At 35.6% G+C, this 24,285-nt stretch overlaps 1 protein-coding gene across 4 annotated transcripts in view; it reads right to left on the bottom strand.

Moving 5' to 3' along the window:
• Positions 1 to 24,285, bottom strand: part of SENP6 (SUMO specific peptidase 6) — a 70,940-nt gene that overhangs the window by 10,532 nt on the left and 36,123 nt on the right. For all 4 annotated transcript variants that reach the window (XM_082276845.1, XM_082276844.1, XM_082276843.1 and 1 more), the window contains 13 exons: positions 20,969 to 21,039; positions 18,710 to 18,849; positions 16,007 to 16,409; positions 14,638 to 14,870; positions 11,982 to 12,152; positions 11,060 to 11,102; positions 9,148 to 9,327; positions 7,069 to 7,295; positions 6,391 to 6,497; positions 6,188 to 6,304; positions 5,198 to 5,320; positions 4,877 to 4,969; positions 1,333 to 1,766 (listed from right to left, as the gene is read on the bottom strand). In XM_082276845.1, coding sequence (XP_082132971.1) covers positions 1,333 to 1,766; positions 4,877 to 4,969; positions 5,198 to 5,320; positions 6,188 to 6,304; positions 6,391 to 6,497; positions 7,069 to 7,295; positions 9,148 to 9,327; positions 11,060 to 11,102; positions 11,982 to 12,152; positions 14,638 to 14,870; positions 16,007 to 16,409; positions 18,710 to 18,849; positions 20,969 to 21,039 — 2,342 coding nt within the window. The remainder of the gene's footprint in view (positions 1 to 1,332; positions 1,767 to 4,876; positions 4,970 to 5,197; positions 5,321 to 6,187; positions 6,305 to 6,390; positions 6,498 to 7,068; positions 7,296 to 9,147; positions 9,328 to 11,059; positions 11,103 to 11,981; positions 12,153 to 14,637; positions 14,871 to 16,006; positions 16,410 to 18,709; positions 18,850 to 20,968; positions 21,040 to 24,285) is intronic.

Consider the following 24,285-nt stretch of genomic DNA (forward strand, 5'->3'; position numbering starts at 1 on the left):
CCTAAACATATCCTTGGGGTCAACCTCACTCTTAAATCAAGACTGTGCCCCCCTGAGAACACCCACTTTAATGAAAGGGTGCATCATCTGCAGTAGTTGAGCAGGAGATTCTAAGCATTTAAGTTAGAAAGAGAATGACCATCAATCAGCCGCCAATACAATGCAGCCATAAAAACCCACAAGAAACGTAATCGTAGCAAAAATCTGTCATAACGCACATTCCAACTTATTACAGACAAGCAACAGTAGCAGCATCCAAGACATGACACCACACCATAGAGCAGCAATATCATAAATGGTAACAATCACACATAAAATGAAAAATCGACTCAAACAAGAACACATCTATGCACACCCCCAGCAGCCCTCCAATACCTTCTAGTAACAGCGACAATGTTATCACAAATGAATAAACTTAGAATAGGTATTTGTGGGTATAAACACCCACAAAGATATTGAAGTTGTAATGGCCTGCAGTACACAGATGAAACCATACAATTGGTAATATTTTCTGACCTTGTACTATAAGGTAAATGATTCTTTACTGTGCAAACTAAGTCAGTAGGGAATACTACTGGTGGCTAAAGTAAAAGCTTTTTCATAATCAGATGTTTCCTAGTCTATGCCTTAAGGAGAGCCAAACATTGCAGTGAACAGAGAAAACAACCTCTTCCTAATTCCTTCACCTGCCTTTAAAAGTATGCCAGCTCCTTTGTTCACGTGGGTACAAACACTGTTGCAGATTGGTGAGCAGAGTCTCCACGGTAGCGATGCACTGAAAAAGCCTCTCTAAATGTAACACAGTGGTCATGGAGGAAAATTTTTCTTTTTTAGAATCATTTTCTTCTTACTCTTTTTACATACCTTCTTATCAGGACATTAAAGAAATGAATAATATTGAAGGAAAACATCAAATGATAAAAGACATCGATATTAAGGTTGCTCACATAATCTTAGCTCAGCGTTCCCCTGCACATACATTGTAAGAATCCATGGTCAGCTACTACTTTTTCCTTAACAATTGCAATCTTGAGGGATGCAAAGTGGTATCTACAAAATGATTTTGTTTGAAAAAAGATCATAGAACTGAAAAATTAATCTGATTTAGGAAAACAGTATTTTATCTCCAGCCTTTTGTCATGAGAGTTATGTCAATAGCCACAAAAACTTTTTTTAAATGCAATGGCTATGAATTACTTATATTGAAAGCACTTGCAATGGAGCCATATACTGAACTTTAGAAGTATGAAGTTTAAACCATTGCAGAAGTAGTAACAGATCTGAAATCTCCAAATATTTCATTAAAAAGTGCATATTTTTACAATTACATACCCATAGATTGGCTAGCAGCTGTGAATTCACCCTGTATACCATTTTCATCCAGAGTTCTATGGTCTAGTTTATGGCATGCTGATTCCACAGTGTTAGGTTCTTCCACATCACTGTCTATTTGATTCAGTTTTTTGAAAGCACTTTTTCCCCTACAAGGACTTCTTCTACAACACGAAGATTCGCTGTCCTCTGTTTCAGTGTTTGGGTCAATTAAAGCTGTACTGTACTTTTTGGTAAACATCTTCTTTGCTGTGGACTTGGAAGGCGAGTTTTGTGCATCTAATTCATTTGGCAAGGGAGATGGTGTGCTGCTCTCTCCATCTGAAGAGGATGATTTCATAGGCATTGCAGCATTTTCATGATAATGGGGATTTGGTTCATATTTGGGTTTTTCTAAACCAGGAAAACAGATAACAGCCAAAAACCAGTGGGCGCTGCAAAGGAAAAAAAATACATTAAAAACTCACAATTACATTAATGCTCACAGTTAAACCTGAAACTGGTAAAAAACAAACAAAACATGCACACATGCCCATGCACACATACAAAATAATCCTGCCCCATAATCATTCAAAGATAAACTATACTAGCTGTTCACTTTTCTAACTAGGTTTTACTCAAGCCTTCACAGGCTTCTGTAGAAGTACGATTTCTCCATGCAAATAGTCACCAAGAAATTAATATGATGCAGTTAGTTGAAAACAGGCGCTGTCTTAAATATTTATTTCAATTTGTTCACACTCCATACAATTTTTTCTTTTTCTGAATTGAAGCTTATTTATTTTTTTAACATTTTCTTCATTAATGCGTGAATTAGAGATTGTAAAGTTCATGTTTTATGGCTGTTTCAAGTGTTCTAGTAGTTCAGCACTAGCAACATAAGCAGTCAGATCTAATGGTATGGCTGAATTGCCCATACTCTTCCAGTTTTGAGATCTTCCAATTGTATTTAACACTTTACAGAAATCTTGTCAACAGTGAGCTAAAGGAGGAGAAAAAAAGAGTGCTTGTAATACCATCACAATGTCTCTGTTGTCTTCCTCACCCTTCACAGAACTGACATTCTAACTTTTCCAAATCAAAAACAGCTATATCCCCCAACACAAAGTGTAAGTTTTCCAACAGTTTCCTCCTATTTCCTTGCTTCTTTAGGCTTCACTGACTTGCCACTCAATCAGAACTAGAGCAGCAGCAAATTCAGGGACTGAGGCATTAGAAGTGGATTTTGATTGTCTAATTTATAAATTTTCTGAGGGATCTTTGTCTACAGCAAATAACAAAACAGAAGCTAGCTATGTATTATACAGCTGAAGTCACATTTCAGTTTGTTCTAGGAAACAAAAGAAAAAGCAGTAGCTAAAAATGCATGTCTAACTGACATACTAAAAAAATAATTAGATGGTTATGAAGCCTAAACTCCATCAAAACTTAATGGCAGTTAAAGTAAGTGGCTGTTGAAAGCAGCATGTGAGGTACGGTTTATCTTGAATGATTCACCACACCTAGTAAATGAACATATTAAGTATTGCCCAACCCTGGAATTTGTGTGTACTCTATTAACAGAGACGGTATGTACCAATTACGTCAACAGACCAGCAAATTAACCTGGATGTAAAAAGAAAATGGCTTGTAACTTTGAACAGAATAAACTGGTTTCATTGGAGACTTGAACAAGAAGGACTGTACAGCCAAAGAACACTGATGCAGTCATGGTTACATCAAGACACACTGTTCTAAGTTGCTTCTGCCCTAGAGTCAACCTCCCAGCCTCCAGTTACTGCAGTTTGACAGCTGGTTAGATGATGAGTCTACATTCCCTATACTAGTGGTTATGAGATATTCTGGAAAAACTTGTTGGAAATAGACACCAAACCCCAGCAACTCCCCATCAAACCACCACTTTCTCATCTCCCTGGCTACTTGATTATTTTTCTGCTCTGCAATATTCTTACTGTACCTACCAGGAAACCACTGTTGCAAATGAATGTCCTATCACCACTTAACAAGCTTCAGCTTACGGTGAAGGGACAGTTCCAAAAAGCGTGAACAGGATTACATCCAGATGACAGATGCACACCATGAGTGTACTTTTCATGCTCTAATTGTGACTGGACGAGTCCATGAGACCAAGCTACTCTAACCCAAAATCACCAACTCACACATGGTGTGAGCATTATGTCTTCAGTACAAACTGTTATGTTCTACTTGCTGAGATAGACATTGCTGTAGTTCTTTATCAATAAATGAACAAGACAATGAAAACTACTGTGTGTTAAGTTACTAGCAACATGAATAATTCTTATAAAACCACAGAACTATTCATTTTCATTTTCAGGTGACTTTTAAGTCACACTCATTTCTCCTCTGCATAACCCACGTGGATATGTGAATGACATGTGAGAGGACGGTGGGAAGTGAACCATATAAAAAACGCAAAGGCAACTTAAAATTTAAATGACGAACACTTCAAAGTTTTGGTACTTGAAGTTTCATGGGAGAGGGATGGCAAGGATGAAGTCTGCAGTGGACAGGGATCTGCAGTGGACCTTACACCTGAGTCACTTAAATCCCCTAGATTTGGATGTCTTGCGAGAGGTCATGGTATGTCAAAAACAGAAGTTAGTGCTTATGAACTCTTTTTTTTGAGAAAATACAACTTTATTAAAAGGACAGATCTATGTATGGCCAGTTATCTTCTAACTGCCTCTATTCAGCTAGCCTCAGAATTCAGCTGGAGAGAAGGCAGGAACACAAGAAGATTTAGAAATTTTCCTCCCACTGCACAATGGCACAGTACCTAGATAAATCACTTTTTATTAAAAAAATATCTTTTTTTATTTTTGAAATATCAGCTAGGTATGCCTATGAGACATCAGTTAGAAACTTCATGTCTATCTGTCCTTACTTTATTATGTTTTTATTGCATACATTTAAAATACAGTACTTTGCCTTTCATAAATATTCTGGCTTAAGAACTGTTTAGATTATTTCTATGAAATATAGAAATGTGTTTGTGACAACTTGCTCTGATCTTAAGGAAAGCAAGCATCATCGAAGTCCTTAGCAACCATTAGAATGCTAATGGTCTGCTTCCTGACCCTTCACAAGTATCAAGGCAAAAGGATATAAAGAAAAAGAATAAAGTTCTCAAGGCAGTAGTGATTTTCAATTAAGTTTTCTTACAATACCAGTTTCTTGTAACTAAAGATGATCCCACCTATGCGATCTCATTAGAAAGGACTAAAAAAGGTAAATCCAGAAGTTATCAATGTCAAAAGCTTAGACGAAAGAACACCAGAGATTGAGGTAAAAACCTAGGAAAAGTAGTCAGAAAAGTTAATTTTTGTTTAGTCTTTAAATTGTCTGATAATTCTTATACTACAACATTTAAAGGTCTTACATAACTATTTAATTTTTATCACCTGGAAAAAGATGTTTAGTCTCTTCATTTTTAACTTCAATTCACATTGTAATGGAACTTTCAATTTCAGAATTACAAAATTTAAGCCTTCACCAAATGTGATAAAAAAGTAAGTTTACTTACGCTTCATTAAGGGGAACAAAAATGAAATCTTTCTCAAAAATATCAACATGCCGTGTCCACGTTTTTACTCGCCCGTGCCGCTTTTGTTGTATTCTGCAAGAAGAAACCAACATACAATTTGTGGTGTGGCTTATTTTATTTGAGGGAGCACTTTCCAGATATTTTCACCTTGACACCTTGTTAAGATTTTCAAGGCATATTCTATGTTTCCTACAGGTCTAGATGCTTCCTAGAGTTCTGTTGATATTTCTCTCTGTAAGGCATCTGTTCTTAAGAGTCTTCACCTAGGTCTATGTTAAACTGACTTATCAACAGACTTACGAAAGGTTTGAAGTTTCATGAATATTTCTTCTTTCTCTTTGATTAAGGCGTTTATAGAAGAATGAACTGAACACATGTATTCTATCAGCATCTTCTTTTTTCAGCTTTTCAAGTACCAAATACCTAATTAGTTTAAAAAAAAGGAAAGAAAAATTAATGGAGGTTTTAACTCAAAGTACTCAGCACCAGAGTAAAAACGACAGCCAACAGTTTCTCCCCACCAAATTATAGCAGCTTCTCACAGAATAGCTATTTGGAGGTGACTATCTACGGGAACTAATTAATGCAAAATTTGTGCATATATTTGAAGGTATTATTTCTCTGCTCAATCAACAAGCTGTTCTGCTGCTGTTGTATTTATTTATATTTCATGGCAGGAAAACAAATTTTCAAAGAGTTTGTTACATAAAGACCTATCTAGGAGACCTGTGTTTTGTATTTGAGCCACCAGATCACCAAACAGTCCCAAGAGTGACACATTCATTTTCTTTTTACTTCTAAAATACATTAATAGACTGAAAAATATACATACGCACCTTATGTGTAGCATAAAACCAGCAGCATGTAGCAATTTAATACATTTCTAACATCTGTAGCATCAGCGACACCACAAAATTAACTCACATATTACATTAATCAAAACTCATGAAATTCCAAGAAACACAAATACTCTGGAAAGAACAACTGAACTTACAAAAAGCTTTTTTTTCTTTCAGTTAAATTTGCTCTTGAGATGTTAAAAAGTTGCAAAGAACCTTTATCCAAGTCAGAACAATGTCACTGTCAAGCAGGACAGGAGAAGAACCAAAACTTCTTGCAAGATTACAAAACAACCTTTAAAATTATAGCTATACATAATTTAGTATATAAATTATATACTCCATAGTTGGGAGACCAAGTGTTATCAACTGACCTATGAATTTTCAATGTCAGAACTTTTCAAGCTTCAAAGTAAAAGATGACTAAAAACTGATGTGAAATAAAACTTACTTTAAATAAAAATCAATAATAACATCATTTAAAAATTCTCCTTCATTTAGACAATGGAGGTCTTCGTTGGTCACAGAAATACCACCTTTAGCTGGAGAAGGTGGATAAACTATCAACCTGAGAAGAAAAATACATTCAATAAGAAGTATGAAATGCCAAAAAACCCCCAGAGAATTATTACAGGGCAAAGATAAGTATCTTACTTTTCTATAGGACCAATAAATACTGTATGTGGTTCGCCAATTTCTTCATCATCATCAAAAAATGGTAACTGTTTATTTCGCTGCTGCATTTTGGACTCAGAAGCAACCTTAAGAGAACAGAGTCAATATTAATTTGCATACTGTGCTCAATTTTATGAAAACGTAATAAACTTTGTGAAATCCAGCAGTGTAATACCCATTTTTTTGAGGACTTCATGTTTGTGGGTGAAGTCATCTATTATATTAAGGTCTTTGCTCATTTCTTGCAGAGTCACAAAACTTTCTAATTCTTTAGAAAGTAGTTTAATGAAAGCATTAATTAAATGTAACTACAACAGTGCAACTTAATTTCTTGTTTGAAATATTATAATTTTACGAGTTGGAAAAAATTATTTTGTCTGATTATAGTAAAGATTTCTCATCCCCTAATAATTTTTAAATAACAACATTATTTGTGGACCACTGTACAACCTTACAATCAAACTAAACATCCTAAAAAGTACTGTGAATGCACAGACCATTTCCCATAGTTTCATAATCCACCATGGACCAGTCTGGGAATTTTCATATAAAAGCCAGCTGAAGTTGATGGAATTTTTTTTGGCTAACACACTATCCTTAGTGTATTTGTAACCCACAAAATATAATGACTTTGTTCTAAAACAAAAACACAATTACATTTTTAATTTTGCTTTCTCTGTGAGATGGGCTTCCTTTGGAACTGTCCTCCAAGCACTTAGTAAATGCAACAAGCCTGGCATTGGCTTCTTCAAAGGAAATTTTCACAAAGAAGTCAGAAATATTATTTCTAATACCGATGTCCGTAATTATTTTTTCAAATATTGAATTTGCATGAGGATCAAGACCAGTTTCAAAAATCAAAATTATGTACTGTTCTTCCTGACCTGCAAAAAAAGCAGAGAGAAAATTACTCATTTAGGAATAAAATAAAATAAAGCATGCTGTAATTATAAACAGATTTTATGGAATTGTTGGCCAACATGAGTACATACTGCTGATATTGTATGTAAGAACTAATACAGACGTGAGCAGACAGACGGAAGGACTAACTGCCAAACCTTTCTTATCTGCATTTGCAAAAAGAGTGCATTCAACTTCTACCTTAATCAAGAAATGTTAAATATTACACCTGGTATTTTTTTAAATGACACTAAAGCAAAGCTAGAACATATTTTGAAATAAAATCTTCTTCGCTTACTAAGAGTAGGACTCTGTAACCAATACTTTCTCTTTTTCTTACTGCAGTTTCTACTGTTTCACTACAATTCCAAAAATTATATATTCAGCATAATTTCCTCTCTGATCCTAGAAGCTGGAGAGAATGACTCGGATCAATCAGCTATTATATAAATATCATCTACTTATATGATCTGAAAAATCAAAAAGCAGTAAACTGCACTGAGAGGAATTATTTTACACAGTCAGGAAAATGAATAGGATTCAGGCTGCAAATCCCAGTCTTACGTTGCTGCCCAACACAGAGCTGCCAGGACCTGTTTTTCTGTAAGAGGAGTGTAAGACACAAGCATAACCATTTCCCTTTGGTCATTCTTAACCCAGCATGCTAACTCTTGTGAAAAATAATTCTTCAGCAGCGTAATTCCCAATTCACTGCACACAGAATTTAGATGTCTAACTGGGATTTGGGTGTTCCTATTTTGGGAGCTAGGCATCCACACACAATTGCTTACACAGCTACGGATACCGGCTTAAATTAATTTCATTGCTTACAAAGCAAAGAGCAACTGTGTTATCACAAAGTGCTCCTAAGTATCAAATGCAATAAAGCAGCTGGATGTAAACTCTCAGTGCCACAGCCTGAGGGAGAAGAGCTGGGCGCTGTGGCACTGCTGAGAGCCATGCCAAGGGAGGGACTCCTCACACAGAAGCTTGTTCCTTTTTTGTGAACACCTGTGTCCACCTGGGGTCTAATTCCTGCTCCCAGAATTGTGGTCAGGACCCCTGCATGCTCTCCAATTACTTCTGTAATTATAAGACTCCTTACAGCTTCTTATAGGAGGTGGATAAAACTATTACACAGTATTATGGGAGCACTCAATTCTGAGATTGTTGAAAGCATTCTTCCTCTGTTTGAATGCATTAATATATGTACAAAACAGTGTGTAAATACAAATAATCACAAAATTTAACCTGAAGTAAAGCCTATTGAAGAGGAAGATGACTCAATGTTACATTTGACAGGTGCGCATATTAAGATTCTAGGACCTTGAAAATTATGCAGGAATCAAATTTAATTTTAATATACATGAAGATAATCCACACATTCTCCAAGCAGGTATTTGTATATCTCACAACATCATTACAAGTATGCTGGGGGGAAAAAACCCAAGGCAACCTATACAACAGTTTCTACTAAACCTAAAGCCTGTCAGCAGAACAACACGGAAAGCAGAATTATTACAAAAGCTGCCATATAAATGTAAAGGCTCATATACAAAAGCTGAACAAACCAACTTGCTTTCATTGAGTACAAATATTAGTGAAAAATTTATACTAAATTGACTAAGTGTTTTAACTAACGTGTTTCTGGACAAAGAGAATGCCCAACTGTTCTGAACTGTACTCTTTCTCAGCCTGGGAAGAGAACAGTGTCTGAAAAAACACTACATCATCCCCAGCCAATGATGGCCCTTTTAGTCTTAATGCACACATTCACGACCCAAAACATGAAAATACAATTTAAAGTGAATAGTAGACTAAAATTGTTCTACTTACTGTCTCCTTTACATTCGTACCAGACATTATCTTTACTCATTTTCAGTTGATCTCTCAGACTACTGCAGGTTGAAGGTACTGTTTGCAGAAAAACTACTGGCAATTTTCGGACACTACACCATTCACATTTAGTAAGCTCGGAAGTTTTCAGGTTAATCTCTCTGATATCACTTTCTGATTCTATGAGAAAATAATGACATTATATTAAAATATAATAAAACCCTCTAAGTTTCCTTTACAATTTCCCCCTTGATTTTAACAAGAAATCAGTAGGTGCTCACTAAATTTCTTAATTTCAAAGTTTTAACACATATGCAAGAAGTGATGGCTTTTTATATCCTAGAAGGCTAAATTCCAATGTCATCTGTCAAGAAAGGAATCAGAAACAAAATGTTTTCTGCCCACCAACTTTAAACTACTTTTTATTCTACATAAAAAACCCTTTTTTTAAAAAGTCATTTAAATTTGCACTATTGCTATGACACATTTTACAATAAGTTCGTAAAATTTTCTTTGCACATTTATCTTTGACCAAGTTCCCATATGAAAAATAACTTTAAAAAGAAGAGTATAAACATGCAGAGAAATTATTTGATTGCCTGAGGACACAAAGCACTACTCCTAGCTTATTTCCCCCAAAAACCGTCAGTAACACGGTAAATTTTTAACATTGCATCTGATGCTGCCAATGCCAATGTTGAGTATTTTTCAGGTTTTACTGAATTATAAAATTGGATATAGAGGTGGATATACATGCAAAACTAAAAAAAAAAAAAAAAACCAAAACCAAAAAAAACCCAAAAACCAAAACAAAAACCAAAAAACCACAAGGGAAAAAAAAACAGTATAGTGCTAAGTGCTCCAACAGACACAGCATTTAAGAAGTCACCATTTTTATGCTATTGAGGGATCAGGTGCCATGGAAATAATTTCACCATACAGCTGTTTTAACTAAAACCTGATAGCCATTTTCCACAAATTATAGTAAGCTTTTCAGTGTTTTATTTTTAAAAATACATTCATAGCATGAAAGTTCGTAGTTTCTATGCATCTGTATTTTAGATGCAATACAAACTTAAATACTTGACTGAGCAAAGACTACACTTTTTTTTACAGGCTGTGAGACACCTTTCTGCATGTAATAATGACAAAATACAATAGTTTTCATTTACAAATCATGACGGCAAAATTCAATAGGACTGGATCTTAAGACTGCAACTTAAGATTACAAAAGGTAACAAAGCTTTCCAGGCCCAGAACAAAACTCTACAAAAGAAAAGAAAGGAAACAGAGCAGGAGTTGTAACTCACCATTTCCAAATTACATCACTATTTCTTTCAGTGACATGAAATATACAACTTTCAGGCCAGAGAAAAAATTACCAAGAGAGATCTAGACAGGAAAGGTCTAAGATACTAGTGTGGTTTTTACTGCCCACTTAACAAAATTGAAATAAAAGAACTAATAAAGTGTTAAAAAGGTAACATCTTACAGGATGGTTACTCTTGCTTTTTATGTTTGTTAATCACTTTCAAGAAGACCTTTACCAGTCATCACCACATTATCTACAGATCTTCAAATGAATGATTAGATCAAGCAGAGTCAGACCAGATGAAGTAGAAGAACAACACGTCTGTACTCGTGTCACGAATTGTGAACCTTCTGTCAGTAGAAGGCAGAGATAATGCAAAAACATTTTGGATTTTATTCACCAGGCAGTTCAGGTCAAATTTGTACTCTCAATTTTTTTTTTTTCTCTTATCTGACTACAGACACCCAGCATAATTTTTTGCATAAATGACAAAATGAGAGTTAACATTCAGTTATGATTCACTTGTTAATACCTTTGACAGAGTTACTTCATTCAAAATAAATATACTGAGTGCTAACAAAAAATGAAAAATGTACTCACCTTCTTGACTCTCTAAGCGTATTTTGATATAATCCAGGCAAAACTGAAAGACAACACAACTGTAAGATTTCACATCTTCTGCAAACTGAAACTGACTGAAAGCCTTTAAACTGTTAGCAAACACATTTCAATTGACATAGTATTTAAGTAATAAACATTTCAAAATTGATATTTAAAATGCAAGTTTTAAAAAAACCAAATGTACATTTTAGCACAACTCGAGGCAAGCACATTCTTTATTAACTCAGTCTCTTTCAGTCATACTGACTGTTTAAACTTTAGATCTCTCTGAAGTACTCAGTTCACAAAAACATTTACAATACCCTGAAAAATATACACATTCTATTTCTTCAAAAGAAAATGTCATCTATCAGCATTTAGGCAAATCAAACAATACCGTTATGTAGAGAGATGGAAAGAAAAAGTAACACCTCTCTGCTGTTTCTGTGGTTACCCCAGCAATAAGTATGCATTTTATGTGGCTGACTGCATTACAACTAACATTCAAGGTCTCCTTGAAAACTTCCATGTAACTTATAAGGGTAACAACAAAAAAAAATTATGTAGAAGTAAAATTATTCACCTCTAGGACAACGATTTTTCCTCCCACCTATCAATATCAATTTCCTTGTAGCTATTGTTTTCAATTTTCTTAACAAATGCATGCTAACCCATAACCTCTCCCCAACCATGCAAACAAGTTTTTCAAGAGTGCTGCAGCACAGTATTAAGAACCAGAGCTAGACTGCATATGTTCAAAAGCAGTAGTAACCTGAGGTTCTTTGGAAATCACAGCCTCTGATGCTAAGAGACAAATTTACTGTTCTCCAGACAGAGGCAAAACATTGTGTTGTTCAAGTATGAAAATAACAATGCCCATCAAAACCTGAAAGGAGAGCTGTGAAAGAACAAGTTTACTTACAATCACAGGTTCCACCACCATTCTGCGCAGCATTCCTATTCGTATACTTCGGCAGTTCAGAATGACACTTTCACAGGAATTTTGGTAATTTAGAGGTGCAGCCTCAGTTACCATCTCTTGAGAAATAACTTTACGACGTTTTATTGGAGTGTTAGACACAATGTTCCCAAACTGAAAAGTAATTTTCAAGGTTTCAGAATGTCTCACTAAGGTTTATTGCTTAACCAAGCTTGTTAAAACTAATGACTACATTTTCAGCTACTTTTCTGTTGGTCAACAGGATTACCTACTAGAGCATCCATCTCAAACATATACAGAAGGTAGATAAAAGACTTTTGTAATACCTGAGGATGCTAATATTGCTACATTCAAGAAGAAAATAAAAGGTAAGCTGACACTTGTAGACACTTTGTTGACATTTCCAAATCACAAATAGGGCTTCTAAATTGCCAAGACCAATTTATTTTTATCTTTTGCAAACACTATGCAGTCTAGCAAAACAAAGTTATTTTTAATATATTTTATTTAGATAAAAAAACATTAATGCTGTAAAACCACCACAATACTGGTGGTTTAATTTCTTCTTTCAGTTTTTGTTAATCCAAGCTTTTGGTGACTAATTTTTGAAGTACACTGCACCACCACATTAGCAGAGTACAGTCTTCAAGAAACATAAATAAATAAGCCAAATCAAACTTCCCCAAGGCATCTCTACAGAACTACTAAGATGTTTTTATGATAGATTCCAAGGTCAGAATACTAAACACTGAAAGAAGGCCATGTGGTGTTTGGCCCCAGTTCAAGAAGTCTCTAGATACTGACTGAAGCTGTAATCTCAGTGAGTATCCTGTTAACCAACAGAATGATCTTACAAAAAAAAATCTACTAAAATGAAATAAAGCCTGCTGACAGCCCACAGATCAATACATTTATTTTCTGTATCGCTTCTATTGCTCAATTCTGTTGAAGGATTTTCTGTACACTAGTCTTTTCTTTGCTATTTATATTGTTTCATAAAGCTGTCCATGAACAAACATTCTTTTTGGTTACAAAATGCAATTAAACTCCCACAGAAGAACATTCTAAGGGATTCAGTATTTCTATTAAGACTAAATCTTGAAAATTATTTCGAAGTCCCAAGTCACTAGTCTATCTTGGCAATAATTCAAAATATACTTTTGGATGCTTCCTTAATTTAATGCACTGGAGAAGGTAGAGATTCTAAATCCCTGTAATTAAGATGTTTTCCTAGGCCTCTTGTTGAAAAGAGCTTTTCCTTTTTGTCTGTTAGACTGGCTAAATACTATTGAAAGTTCAAAACGAATCACAGGAAAAACAATAAAACAGCAAACACTGAAGTGATACTATATTCAAGTAGCCTCTTCAGTAAAGAATTAATAAATATCTTGAGGGAAAGCTGAATAAAGCTTTTTCTATAATATTTAACAAAATTGCTGCGATATCTCCAAATCTTGGTAGTTTCATTGAATCAATGCAAAATCTGTGTTATATTTCACAAAAAAAATTTTATTTCCCCCGTTTTCCAAAGTAAGCTCAGAACCTAAAATAATCTCAACATACAGTGTTATAACTGGTTCGTAAAGACTAGTGAACAGGAACATAAGGATATACAAAAAAAAAGTTCATTTGGGAGAGTTTCAGAAGTCAGACACCAGCGCCTTTACAATGCAATGCTCTCAGTTAATTCAGCACATACTGCCAGGATATCTTAATTCAAAACTATTTATAATCCAAGCTTTGAGCCTCGCAGCTTTATTGTAGGCAGGAGGTTCACAGCTTCTTATTGACAGTGGTGACTAATTATACCACATATTATAAACATCCATAATTTCTTCAACTACAGCACTAGAATGCTGGCTTCTGAATCCCAACATAGCAAGAAGGTTTTGGCATCAGTACTTCAGTGTTCTAACGCATAAAGAATTGGAAATCTGATCAGATTCTCCTGTTGAATCAAACTCACAACAGTGAAACTGGACAAGTGACTCAAGAATTATTTTGATCAGCACTATTAATCCACTACAAATCGCCACGTGGAATTTATTCCTCTAAATGGCTCACTATTGAGATAGCTTTTAACACAGTATGAGAAGTGTCCCCTTTAGCCACATTTAAGGTGTGCTCATGGAGTCCTTTTTCTCTTTGCTTATCCAATTCTTACAGTAGTACTCAACTAAAAAACACAAGCACCACCACAAAAGCCCTAAAATAAGTGCTATTAATTGGGACAGCTGCCAAAGTATTTTAATTTTAAAGGGCCGTTACTGATCCCAGTGTCTCTTTTCATGTTTAACTTCATAAAGTCTCAACAAGCAACAGCTGGTACTGACATTCTGCTGCAAAGTAAGACCTTGAGCTTCACAGAGAATCCCTGTCCAGTCTCACAGAGTAAACATTCAACACAGAAGCATTTATGTTAACAGTGTAATTCAAATCATTATAAATGCTTGTAAAAATGTAATGAACATATTTCCTTATGTTTCCAGTTTTAAGTATACAGAGATACTACTTGATGAGCTGCTGAGTAAGAAAAACAATCAAATATAGTCAACTTCTGACAATGCAAAACAAGCCTTTACATAATTCCATTTATTATTTGATTCTGGTTTCTTTTAAACAAAGCATTAAATAGTACCTGATCTTTCATTCTTGCTTTTCTTGGTAGTGTGACTGCAATTTCTGTATCTGTTGTTATACTACCTATTCTCTGTTCTATTCCACAACTGTTCTCCTTTAATGCTGCTTCCACCTTTCCTGTAGAAGGAGCTGGGGAGGAGCGGGCTGAATCTGCAGGACGAGGTGAAATGCTTTCCATGCTCCTAGTGCTGCCACTATTCTCGTCCTCATCATCATCACTAGACAAAACAACTAAAAGAAAATATTACATTCTCAACCACTACATTTTTCTGTAACAGAAATTTCTTTTTTCATTCTTGGCTTTTCTTGGTAGTGTGACTGCAATTTCTGTATCTGTTGTTATACTACCTATTCTCTGTTCTATTCCACAACTGTTCTCCTTTAATGGTGCTTCCACCTTTCCTGAAGAAGGAGATAGGGAGGAGCGGGCTGAAACTGCAGGATGAGGTAAAATGCTTTCCATGCTCCTAGTGCTGCCACTATTCTCCTCCTCATCATCATCACTAGACAAAACAACTAAACAGAAAATATTACATTCTCAACCACTACATTTTTCTGTAACAGAAATTTCTTTTCAAGGAATAACTTAAAAGTAACTTATGTAATTGTCCTGCAGTGCCAGAAAAATGCCACATGTATTATTATCTTATAGATTTACTAATGTTTATTTGGAATCTGGTTGCAAGCACTCTCTGCCTCGTTTTTGATTTCTCATAAACTAACTACACAAAAAATGGGCATCATTAATCCACCTCTAGACAGAAGTGAACTTTTCTTGGTTCAGTCAAGACATGACAGTAAGTAATACAACCTAAAAACTGACAAGAGAAATTATGACTGAAATCGTTCAAACCAGTAGGATGTGATCTAATCAACTCAGCATAGAACCAGAAACATAATTTCCTTCACTCCAGCCTTCCTGCTTATTAAGTTTACACAGAAAAAGCACAGAAATTAACATTTTACAAATCATGAAATTTAAATAGGTGCATAGCTCAGAAGAAAAAAGGGGGGAAAACACAAAATAAAAATAAAATACTGTCTTTCCTCTTGGGAGAATAAATGATGGAATTCTGCTAAGAATACTTTTTTTTCCCAAAACCCAAATGTAAATATTTTTTTAAAAAACAAACAAACAAAAGAAAAATAGTCACAAAATAATTTTTGTTTTCCCCAATGTTCATCCTTCTTGAAGAGAACCTCTGCATATGAAAAGGAAATTATTAAAAGTTCTGTCCCTCTTCCCGAGAACATATACATTAAAAATTCCATACAACATCAGTTATGTAAACCTGCACATACAGTTCCTTCACTATACAATACCCCAGGCTTCCAGCTAATGGCTGTATTCATAAAAAGGTACTTACTTGGATCATTTAGTTCAGATGGTCTTGTACTCCTCTGTCTTAAGCTTCCTGTAATTTTAGGATTTTTTGTCCCAGTTATAAGACCAACTTTTCCATTCTGTCGTAACATAGAATGTCCTACAACCTCATTACTCAGTAGAATATCCGCTGGACCTTTTCCAACAGCAGAACTATAAAACTTCTTTGTGCTGAACCCTGTACCTGAAGATTTTTGCCCTGTTGAATTCTGATGTATTGAAGAACGCGATAAAGGTCCCACAGATTCACCTAACGTCACAGTTTGTCTAGAGACTCTTTGCAAATCCTTTAGAGAAGCACTTTCACAATGTCGGCATTTGGTCTGATTTTCATTTGCCCTCCCACAATTTGGGCAATCAGTAGAATAATCAATCTGTTCCAAAAGCTAAAGAAGAAACAAACACACAATCAGTAATTGTTCTGTTCAGAATGAATCATACTATCACTTAGGCTGGAAAAGACCTTTAATATCATCAAGTCCAACCATTAATGTAGAACTGTCATCACTAAATCATATCCTCAGACGCCACATCTACATGTCTTTTAAATATCTCCAGGGATGGTGACTCAACCACACCCCTGGGCATCCTCTTCCAATACTTGAGAACCCTTTAGCTGAAGAAATTTTTTGAAATATCCAGTGGAGATTGACAACACTACATTAGCAATTACAGTAAGCAGAGAAAGCAAACATTAAAACACAGATTGATTTTTTAATTTCATTTAAGAAAATGAAAAATGTTTTAAAAGGAACAAACATCATTTGTGGCAATTTTTTTAAGCGGTTAATGTTGGACAATTCAGATTTTCTTTCTTGCCTTTTCTTCCATAATTGAAACCTTGCACACTGTTCAAATACATATATCCATCAGCAAGACGGTCCAGTTACACCATTTCTGTAAAAACAGTTTCATTGGACAGAAATAAAGTAACCTAAAGATCCACAGTGCATTGCTGGAGAGGAATTGAAGAAACCTAGTAGGTCAAATTTATTTGTCCTTCTGAGATATCTTTTAACAGCCCGGCAAGGCATGCAGGAAAGTTCACTCCTTGAGGGAGATGAAGAAAAGGCAAAGTACATATATTGCTCTAGAGTCCCATGTCACAGAGAAGAAAACAGGACTTGAGGAATAGAAATTCCCCAAGCTTTCAAGAAGCAAGCATGGGCTGCAAGGGAAGATGCGTCCTATCACTGCAAAGACAGGTGTCTTTTGTTTTTCTCACATGTACTAGGTCCCACGTAATTCTGTATTACAAGTGTAGAACTTGGACTTCTAAGGGATTCAATACTAACATATAAACTACAGAATGAATACCAAAGTGAATACGGGACATCTCTAAAGATGAAATTTAGTGCATGTTACTGTCTCCTGGAGCACTGAACTCAAATGGCATAACCACTGTACTGTGAACTACTGAAAATAACAAATACCTACATCCCACCAAAAACTTTCGGAATCTACTTTCGAAACACAGCTTTCACAATTTATACCTACCCCCACTCCCAGATGTGAACACACTTCCAATAGAGGACTTCCTCAGGTGTGGGAAGTAATTTCAAATCCCAAATTTAAAGACGAAAATCATACAGTGAAAATATGTTATTTTTACAAAATTTATGCAATTTAACAAAGATACACATACTGTAGAGAAACAGAAGCAAAAACCCCCAAGTGTATTAAATATATCAGACCCTTAAAATCTGAGCTGTGGGATGAGATAGCAAGTGACATGAACACCAGTGTTGTGCCACAGTACTGTTACAGGATGTAGTTCTTAGAAAGATATTGCTGACATTAAAATATTCAAGAGAAGGTACCAAGAGTACCCGGAGGATCTTAAGTAGAGAGTAATTGCACCCCTCTACTTCAACCACATGCCAAAAATTTTAAACCAGTTTCCTTATTAACATCTTATTAATTAACTAAATAAGCAATGGAAATGCGTAAGAGCAGTACCAAAGTGTTTCAAACAAAAGCTAAGCATTTATAAAAATCATACATCTATAATTCTTTTTTTTTTTTTTTTAACCAACATCTCCTTACAGGAAGTTTTGCTTTGATAGTCCAACAGTGTGACCTGTACATGGGTATTGTGAAACTTCCACAGTAACCTGGGAGGTTGATAAAAAATACAGAGAGCCTTACAACAATTTCCAAAGTATCTTACATCTGATATTCAAACAAGTTCCTGACAAAAACAATCTGGATGGTGGCATCTGGACCAGAGAATGCCATTTGGACACCTAAGTAGCTACTCTCACTGAAAAAGTAAGCATCTTAATAAAAAAGTACTTGCACCTTTGCAGTGCTTTTTGAGTACAGAAAATCATGACACTAAAAAAAAAAATTTAAAATCTGTCAAGAAGCAAAATATTGTTCCTTTATTTCAGCAAGCTAAAATTATCAATGTCTGATTTACCACTCAGCCATTCATTTAAATCACAGATTTTTTTCTTTTCAGTGCAGCATCTCTGTTCAAATCAGAGAAGAAATATTTCACAGCTAGTAGCAATACTAGCACTTAAATATCTCTATCACTGTAACTTTAAGTATGTAAACCTTCCTCCCAACTCTAAGGATTTTTAAAACATCAACCTGTTTTACTCCTGAATGTCTGTTTTTAAAATATGCAACAACTTTTAAGGTTCAACAAGAGGTTACAGATTTTTAAAATATAACCCACCTTTGACTGAGTTAAGCATTTTTTTGTAGCTGAAGACAGACTCAAGTCAGATTGATATGAATTGCAATGACCTTTCTGTCGCACCTTTCTCTTAATTTCAGATTCTGATTCTGACTCCTCTGTATTTTCCATTACACTGTCTAGGAGGGAAAAGATGCAAAAACATTAACAAGATATGTCCATTCATATACTGTTATAATTATGATCAACTTACTCTTTACATACACTAACGTGAACTAAACATAAACACATTTTTAAACCTCAAAAAGAGTAAACTGTTTCAAATGTCTCATGATTTGTATGAATTAAAAAAAAATTCCACAAAGTAACTGCAAAAATATTTTACTAATACTATTGCAATGTCTCTCACTGACAATTTTTATCTTATATCTTTGCAAGAGGCTTTGGATTTGCAAATCTCTGCTAACTTCACTGAAAATAGAGGGTCTGCTGCCAAAATCAGGAGGAGATGCTAGACTATGTTGATGCAAATCTTTACTACAGAACTACTTGTGAATGCATTTAGAATAATTGGAAATGTTCTGCATAATTAGGATTTCACATAATCATCATGGTTGGAAGAGACTTTCAAGATCATCTAGTGCAACTATTAATCTGGCACCACTATAATCACCTCTCAACCGTATCTCCAAGTACCACATCCAGAAGCTTCTTGAACACTTCCAGAGATGGTGACCCTGTCACCACCATGGGCAACTTATTCCAACGCCCAAACACTCTTTCAGTGAAAAGATTTTTTTCTACTAATCTAAACCTCCCCTGGCACAACGTAAGGCTTTTACCTCTTGTACTTCTAATTAAGACAGAAGGCAGAAGAGACTGACCCCCACCTAGTTACAACATGTTTTCAGGTAGTTCTAGAGAGCAATAAGGTCTCCCCCTAGCCTCCTTTTCTCCAGGCTAAAGTCCCCCAGATCCCTCAGCTGCTCATGTTAAGACCTGTGCTCCCAACCCTTCACTAGCTCTACTGCCCTTCTCTGGACACACTCATGTCCTTCCCTAGTTGAGGGGCCCAACACTCAATACAGCACTCGAGGTGTGGCCTTCATCAGTGGTGAGTACAGAGGGACAATCACTTCCCTGGTTCTGTTGGCCACACTACTATTGATACAGGCCAGGATGCAACTGGCCTCCTTGGCCACCTGGAAACACTGCCAAGTATCAAGCAGCAGATTTATTCCTTCGACACAAGACACAGTAGTACAGTGAATTATACTGTCATATCCTGTTTTATACTGGGACATTCATTTAAATACTGTAACAGTATAGAAACACAGAAACCCATGAATTAAATCTTACTCTGTGCATTTTAGGAAGTGGAACGTGCTGTACAAGAGTGCCTTAATTGGTTTCATGTTAAAGTGCTTTTTATAGCCCTTTAATTGCAGTCTCCATATTGGAAGTTTTTTTAAGACTGTATTTTTTTTAATAGATATGAACACTTTTTCAATATACATACAGATAAACATCCCACTCTGAGAAGACATCTCAAAACTAAAGACTGGCTCATTTTCAAAAAATAATTACTAATAGGTGGGGTTTTTTTCTGAGTTTACTTTACTTTAGTGCAGTACTGCTGAAAATCTACTTAACATTAACCTAAAATAGCACAGCAGAACCACTTTGCCAGTACAGGTGACTTCACAGCTAAATACAGGTTTACAGACTGTATCTATACTAACAAAGCTTAACAAAACACAGAGTATTTTCTTTTCCAATTTCATAATTTCCACACCTCAAACCAAACTGTGTTTTTTCTACTGCACCTCCATCAGCATACAGCGCTGACGTGGGCTCTTTTTATTAACTCCCTCAGTGTATGAATACACTTCATACCAAGTGCTGGTTACTACATCGCATTTTTGTTGTACCAACACTGTTACAGAAGTTCCTCGTCAATAATTCACAAACAAGCTGGAGGTTTGGGCTCAAACTAGTTAACTCCAGAGATCAGCTCCATCTCCAATTTTATGGTTCTAGATTTTCCCTATATATGTGGTTTTTAAAATAACTGAAGCCTAATTTACAAATATTACATGACTGAACTAGCTGCAGAAATGTCATGAAGGGCAAAGTCCTCCCTTCATGCACAAACTTGTACAAAACTAGAATAACATGATGTAAGGCTGTAAGTATATACACTAAAGGTTATAGAAGATTTGGCAACACACCTGCCCAAATTAGGTATTAAAAAAATTATTCTGCTTAGAAGAAATGAGAACTCAAAAGATAACTTACCTACTCCTTGAGACCGAGGTAATCTAATGTGGTCTGCCTCTACCTTCTGAAGCTGAGGTGGGTATTCTTTTCTGGAAAATGAATTAGACGTATGGTTGTTCTTTCAACAGACATCATTAAAATTTAGTCACAATTATATACGAACAAAACAAACCTGAAATGTATCTGAAAGCTATGAATAAGTAGCTTCTCCTATTACATGCTATTTGTACACATAAAAAAGCATTACCAGAATGATAGGAACAGCCACAGTAAATGTTTTGAAGTGTTTCTGATCTAAATCTCCTCTATAATAATGAACAGTTCTGGAGTCTGTCACTTTCAGACCCAAGTCTCCAAATACTATAGCCTGCATCTTCTCCTCCTCCTCCTCATTCATGAAATACAAGACAGATACTTTAAAAAAGCCAAGAATAGAAACAACTATTATTTTAATATTAAAGTAGATTCCACAAGTTCCACAACTTAAAAAACAGGAAGAGAAGATGCAAAACAGAGAAAAGAGATCCGATATCAAAAACTGTTGTGACCAAAAACCAGAAAGAACAAGACAGCAGACATGGTTCCTATATATGTGTTTTTAAAATATTGTGATATAGATAAATTACTGGATAATAAGTCTTTTGTTGGTATAACTTGCATAATATAGATATCACATATTTTTGTGCAAATTAATGCAATATATGGCATTATAGCAAGATTTCTCTGAGCCTCCTGAAAGATGTTTTCAGTTTACACATGTGTGTCAAATCATGATAATACCAAATTAAGATTCCTGAAGCTCGGCACATGTGGGTTACTGTTTGCAGCACTTTTCTTTCTCAGTGCTTACTCAGCCTTGCAGCTATAGATTACTGTTCTTGTCATAACAGAGGATGGCACACATCTGAAACAGCAGACCTTGCCAACAAATTCAGCAGAAACTGGTTTTATTGGAAAATTAAGCACTGGGCTGCAAATGGGTCACACATGTCCCACACTGCTACCTCTGATTACAAGGACATTAATCAACAGCAAGGGGGCAAAGCAAACAGCTGTAGGCAGTAACATCTCCACTAACAGCTAAATTTTGAGGATCCATCTGACAAAAACTTGGCTATGGCTGAAGTAGACTTTAGCTCTAGGTATAAGATTTTATTTCTTTCAGCACAGCATTTCCTAATGCATCAAATTGTAAAACCTTTGGATTTTCTGCATTTCTAGGTAATATTATTAACTAACATCTTTGGAACAAGATTAATCTGCAATGCCCTTTGGGGTATTTCTTACCAAATACCAAACACATTTGACTGTGTTGATGGGCTGCAGCTTTAAAGAAAATTCTGGCAGTAAGAAGGATGGAGAAACAAGCATGGCTACACAGAATGTAGAGATGTCATGGTACTTAATCACGACTGCTGGCACACATATCACAGATGACAGATTAGGTAGTTTATTTGTTACTGATTGTGTCAAATGTGTTTCTGAAACAATCCTGCTCCCCAGAAGTTTTTTTAATACCTGCATACACAAAAACTGAACCAAAATTGGAAATTCAGTATGAATATTTATTCATAAATTAAACACAGTATTTTTTTTGATCATTCTCCTTAAAAATCCAAATCACATGGAATTACTTTAAGGCAGAATTAGTGGAAATAAAAGGCAGAGCTCGAACTCATCATTAGGTAATGAGAAGCTGTACTATCAAAACCAATGCTAATGACATTCTAAAGGGTAAAAAACCTGTAACATCATTTTAGATTTGAAAAACATTGCAGTAAGGATGCAGAAGCTGCTGTCTCACGTGTCGTAATTATCTTTCACTAGTATTTCATAACAGTAAATTTTGTTTTGAACATAATTTCAACTAGAAAACAAAGTTGCACCTCTGAGCACAGTGTTTGTTTTAGTTAGTTAGTTGCCTGAACAGCTGCAGACCAGTAACACCTTCTCCAGTAAAATACTTAGTACGCTGAGCCATTTAATTGCGTGTGAGTGAAGAAACAGAAAGGAAACATGGTTGTTTTTTAAATCAAGCATTACGCCTACCTTTAAAAGGACTATTTGCAAAAGAAAAAAAATCTTAAATTTAAAAACATACAGCACTTCAAAACAAATGCCTTCTTGCTGTTAAACCCTACCCAAAACTAAGTCTTCCATTTCAATGGGAAAAACTGCGGGATCAAACAGCTGAGCTGATCAAGATGCAACATTACCCATATACCGTGTCTAACAGTTAAAAAAAACAATGTTCAGAGGTGAAACAATTTTAGGCATCTTGTTTATCTCCTAGATTATAAGCACTTTTAATACTTTTAAGTACAAGGGAAGTAGACAAGTATTTGATAAAAAGCAATCTCAAGAAGTAGTAAAGCATCAAACAGCAAAACATCAATTACAGTAGCAAGAAAGATCAAGCTTTTTCCACAACACACAGGACTGAAACATTGAGGCAGTCTGGACTGGGCAGCATCATGAACTTTTGTCAGATCTTAACAGCTAAATGCTAAAGTATTCTTGACTAAGTGTGTTTTGCGCAGAAAGAACAGTGTCACTGATTTTGTATTTTCAGCAAACATTCATTATTACTGCTATATTCTCTTGCTGATGGAATTGGACCTTAGTATCTTCACACTGGCCTGGCAGACAGACCTTTATGAAACTCTCCAGCAGAAGTGACATTTTCACTTAAAATTTCTTCTCTAGGAAAACAAAAAACAGAAAAGTGGTGGGGGGAATGAGGGGAAGGGGCAGGCACGTAATTTCTGGCTATGCCAGAAAACAAACATAAACACCTGGATCTGAGAATTTGGGAGACAGTGCTACCTATGATTTGGCACAAGCCACACTAAAAAGGCTGCACCAACTCCTAATTTTGTTGAGGTGCAGGCTTACACAAGAGCTGTGTTTAATGCACAGCCTGGCTCTTTGAGAGGCTGCCTGCTATTTGGAGATGTACCACTCCAGGTACACTGTTGGTTTCTACATCATTATACAAAAAGAGAGTAAAACACAATAAGATTGAAGCACAAAGCTGCTGAGGTGAGATTTACCTTCAGCGTGTGTTAGATGAAGAGCAAAGTACAAAAGCCAAAGACTGAAAAGAGAAGCAGCAGCACAGGGAATAGGGTTTTCAGAACACAGGTCAGTAACCCCATTTGGCCCAGAAAGTCAGGAGCTGCCGCTGCACTTATCGTGACAGTAATGATTAAAGCTAAATTTAGCAGCTCCTGCCCACATCATCTTCCCCTGCTAGGACAACAACAAAAAGCAGGCAAAGAAAAAGGAACATATCCAGTAGTACTGGATGAAGAAGCAGCAGGTGTCCCCATGAG

The sequence above is a fragment of the Coloeus monedula genome, assembly GCF_965178545.1.
Source record: "Coloeus monedula genome assembly, chromosome: 2".
Taxonomy (NCBI): Eukaryota; Metazoa; Chordata; class Aves; order Passeriformes; family Corvidae; genus Coloeus; species Coloeus monedula.